The sequence below is a fragment of the Ammodytes marinus genome (genome assembly GCF_949987685.1).
Source record: "Ammodytes marinus genome assembly, chromosome: 10".
Taxonomy (NCBI): domain Eukaryota; kingdom Metazoa; phylum Chordata; class Actinopteri; order Uranoscopiformes; family Ammodytidae; genus Ammodytes; species Ammodytes marinus.
This window is the reverse complement of record NC_137214.1, coordinates 14,248,846-14,253,441: the sequence shown is the minus strand read 5'-3', so window position 1 is coordinate 14,253,441 and position 4,596 is coordinate 14,248,846. Positions and strand designations below refer to the sequence as shown.

The following is a 4,596-nucleotide window of genomic DNA, read 5'->3' as shown; positions in this document are numbered from 1 at the left end:
TGTAAGCGCCGCGGAATGAAAGGAGAAATAAGCGGGGTTTGGCTGGCAGCTGGAATGTTTGCTGGCTGCAGCACGGACTGTAGCCTACACTCGCAGCAGAATCGAGGGAGGGCAAAATGGTGAGGGAGGAGTTGGGAGAGAGAGAGAGATAGTGAGATAGTGCTTGTTTCCTTTCGTTTATAAGGTAACATCATTAGCGGCCGAGGAAATCAAAGTCATGACTAAACGCTACTAAAAGGTAGGCTGGCGCACTTGCGTCTTCGGTGGGTTCAGCCAAAACACCAGCTATGTAGCCTAAACTTAATATTGCACATAAAAAAGGCGGATAAGAGGATATAAGACTTTCTTGGTGCGCTATAGCGTTCATACTAGGCCTAATAATCCACCCAAAGGGATAACTATGTTTATTTTTACAAAAATACTTTAAAAGCAGTTTTGTTAAAATAGCCTATTCCGTTATTGGATTGAGTTTTGAGCCAGCTTTGTTAATTAGGCGGAAGATTAATTAGGCGGAAGATATAAAGCATTTTGAGCTAAAAACACATTTTAATTATTGTAAAATATTCATGCCTCATTTTAACGGCTTACAACTGATAAAATCAGTATATTAATATATTTTTTTCTTCTGAGCTAAAATAGTTAGCTAACTGAGCACTCTTCATCTATTCCACCTGTTACTAGGTAGATTTTCCACCAACACCGTTTCCGGTTGCCTTACAGTTTTTCCACAAAAAATCCTACTGGACTATTAATATTAATTTGTTTCACTTCAAGCATACAATATGGCCGAATAAGATTGTATCCGAAATACTCCTTAATTTTTTTTTGTGAAAACAGGCTGCATCTACAGGCCTGCTAAATTGAATTCGTTTACAACCCGGCTGTTCTGAATAGTAGCTTTATATACTATCTATGAGTAGTAGTCTACAGGTGATCTAAACAGGAAGGGAAGTTAGCAGAGGCAAACTTTGCTATCAAGGGTTGCTTGTAGGTTTAGATTTTTATTTAAGTTGTTTTTACTGAAGCAAACATTTAAGAAAAGATGAGTTGTTTTCAGTCAAAACCGAATTAAAATCAAATCGTAATTCAGTATAGGCTACAATTAACAACATACACTGTGTTCCCTCTCTTTGTTCCTCAAATGTGTTTTGTTGTTGCTTTGTATTAATTGAGCTTACATAGGCTACATAGAATAACAGAACGTAAAAACAATATTCCTTATTTTGTGCAGTGACTTCATATCCCTTTTTGCAATTGCACATATGTGTAATTTTAGAAAATGTTAAAATATTTCAATTCAAGCTTAATTTTTACTAATAAAAATAAACTTGAAAACTCTAGATGATTTTTTTAAATCATAATTCATGCAATGCAATAATCTCATTTCAAGTCATTTCAGTGTATTACTGAATTATTTTTCAAATTTTAGGAGCAGCTTTCATAGCTGATCCCTCTATTAAATCGTCCGAGGTACAAATACATATATATTTATACAAAATGTATAAATATACTGTGACATCAACTAACACTGCATTATCTCAACTGAGTGATGTTTGATGTTATTATAAATACTTCAGCGCCCCCTGTGTTCCAGAGGTGTGTAAGTGCAGCACAAAAGGTGCTGGCCTCAGACAATAGGACATCAGACACAGAAAAGATATCTCAGTATGGCAAGAAAAGAACAATAATTCAGTGAATGTAAAAGCATTTTATATAAAAAATGAGACTTGGGACACATTCAGTAATTTTACATTAGAAGTTAATGTTACACTTTGAGGTATCTATAAAAGTTCCATTTTCAGTTACATAAATGACTTAAAATGCCAGGTACATTTTTAAATCTATGCATTTCGGACAAGACAACAATTTGGCAAACATTGTAAATTGTGAATCACAAACAGTAGCTTATCATTTATAGAAACAAGTAGAACATTGTTCTTCTTAACAAAAAAAAGCTAGATCAAAGAGTTCACATGTGTTTCAAAGCCCAGAGAACAGTCTAGATGGCTTCTGTGATAACTGATAACCTGGACAAGCCAAACTATCCGTCAAGGAAATGTATCTATTATGAATGTCAGTTCTGGCGAAGTCATACAGTCACTATCAATAAATATATGCATGTCATTTCAAAAATGAAATTTAGTGGAAGGCATATCCTAAAAATAACTTTGATTCATAAACAACAAACTTGGCACACTTAGTTTGAAGACCACCTAATGCTTGTTCCCTTCACTACCACTGTTCCACATTGTCTGTGTAATCCTCTGTTGTTCCGTTCTCATCCAGATCCCACCAATCGGGAAGTAGCCAATCTGACTCCCCGCTGTCTCCACTAACCTTCTCCTTTTGCTGCTCCTCAGTAACTACAGAGTGTCTCTCAGGCTGAGGGGGTGATTCTGTGGGCTTCAGCTGTCGCCCTTGCTTCGTGGCTAGCCTTCCACGCAAACGCCTCCTTTCCTGCTGCCTCCTCTCTCTGGCCTGCCTGCGCTCATGCTGCCTCGCCACCTGGAAACGCTGCAAGAAAAGGTCACGGGCATACTCGTATAGCTCTACGTCCCACCGGTTCAGCTGCAGGATTCTGTGCTGTGTCTCGGGAGGAACGTCAACACCTGCGGCGCGTGTTCCATTGAGCTGCGTAAAGGGTGCGATGAACTCTAAGTTGAAGGTACGCTCAAACAGATACTGGGTTTTACGCTGGTACTCCGTCAGCCCAAAGAAGGCCATGCCGAGGAGGTTACGTTTGGCACTCTCCAGGAGTAGTGCCCAGCGCTCTTCCTCATTCATGGTTGAGACGTTGTAGCAACCCACCAGGCTGAGATCAGCCAGCATGCGGGTCTGTCGGTTGTTGGCCAGGTTGTAGGGGCAGTCCATGAACTCCTGCAGGGAGCAGCCTGACCAGTCATCTCCTGTGTAGCAGCTTGGTAGCTCAGACAGCGTTGGTGAACGTCCATCACACACGTGTAAGGAGGCCTTCCATGTAGCACCACGTTGCACGTGACGCCACTCGCTAAGGTAGCGTGATACTGGGTCTCTTAAGATGGTTATATAATAATAGTTCCTGCTGGAAAGAAAAAGAGGATATTGTGTCTGTAAGAAAACCAACTGAAAAAGCCTAAGTTATCATTGCAATTCATTTGTTGAAATGTATTTAATTCATCTGAGGTGGAGCTGCAACATTTTTTTCTTCATTAAAAAATTGTTGATTACTACCTGTTGGATAAAATGTTTGCAAAACATCCATCATAAAGCTTGGAGAATGCATTAGTTCGATTAGTTTGGAAAAAAGCCGAATGTAAAATAGACAGTGAAGATAGTGTTAAGTACAAAAAAACATTAATGTTTAGGTATGCGGGTTACGATTTGACAAAATAAAAAAGTGAGGAGTTTTGCAATTATTTGATTTTGTTTATTTTGTTTGTGGTAAGTAAATACACAGTGAAAACAAAAAAAATATTTTGTCCACCGTCTTGTTGAGCATAAACCCCTACTAAGGATCACATTCACTCTCAAGATTAAGGTGTGTAGCTACATCAAATGTGTATAACAGTTTTACATAGTTATCCTAACTGGAAAAGGTTTAAAAGTAACCATGAGCAATTTCATTTTACGGTAGGAATTAACCCTAAAGATAGCATTCAATTTCACCAACCTGGGCAGGTTCTCGGGAACCTCTTGTGAGTCCATTCGTGATGGTACGCATCTGGTCAGCTCAGTCCAGTCAGCATGGAGCCCGCAGCTCCAGCCGGTGGAGAAACGGGAGAAGAGCCAGGTTTCCCTTTTACCTGGTCGGTAACAGGTACATTTCTTCTGACCTGCGTGACACTCGCACGGCCTCTCCAGCTGAATATTCCGCACAAGGTGACGACCAAACGTTGTGCCGCCCGTTTTTTGAATGTGCAGAAAAACAATAACATCGTCTCCTTTGATGTTAAAGTCGACATCACGATTTAAATGGGCGGCGGTGAAGTTGAATCGAGGGACAAAACGGACCAAAGCGCCGTCTTCTGCTATGTACGGATCCTTTTGGACCCCATCTTGGATTTCTTTGCTACGGTAACCAGTTGCGCTGCCGTCCCCAAACCAAGATCCCAGTTGGTGAAGCACCTGGCACTCAGACCTGCTCGGGCACACATATTGGACCATAATGACGCCAAAGAGCAAGAGCATGAGCAGGACGATCAGTAGCCGATGGTGGCTGCTGCTGCTGGACTTTTCATCCATTTTCCCGGGACAGACAGAAAAACATCACTCAGGCAGTCCGAGCCCCTTGCCTCGACTGGGGAACCCTGGAGGACACTGTTTGTAGGGCCACCAAATGAGGCAAAAACAATAACAATGCAGTGGATAGCCTGCTAACAGCAGCTAGCCCAGTGTCTACTGAGTCTCCAAAAAAATTAGGATATGTTACTCTAGTTGTTGCTGTATTGTAGACAGCACACGTGTCACATTAAGCACACGTGTCACATTAAATAGTGGAGTAGTTTTGCCCGCAGTATTAGTCAGCGTTAGTTGCACAAAGCGATGATCTTTCTTGCGTCGGATAATCTGTGTAGATTCCAGTCGATTCCTGACCTTTCTTCCCAGCAGCCTCTGCGG

General features: G+C 41.1%; 1 protein-coding gene across 2 annotated transcripts; it reads right to left on the bottom strand.

Annotated features, from left to right (window-relative positions):
- Positions 1-2,119: 2,119 nt before the first annotated feature.
- Positions 2,120-4,564, bottom strand: hs6st2 (heparan sulfate 6-O-sulfotransferase 2). Of its 2 annotated transcripts, none has more exons than XM_080035368.1 (2): positions 3,650-4,564; positions 2,120-3,061 (listed from the first exon to the last, which is right to left on the bottom strand). In XM_080035368.1, exons 1-2 carry the CDS (start codon positions 4,219-4,221, stop codon positions 2,233-2,235), a joined length of 1,401 nt encoding a protein of 466 aa, XP_079891494.1. In that variant the 5' UTR covers positions 4,222-4,564; the 3' UTR covers positions 2,120-2,232. The 2 variants fall into 2 exon arrangements, with proteins under 2 accessions (XP_079891494.1, XP_079891495.1); XM_080035369.1 differs by having other exon boundaries at positions 2,120-3,058.
- Positions 4,565-4,596: the final 32 nt, after the last annotated feature.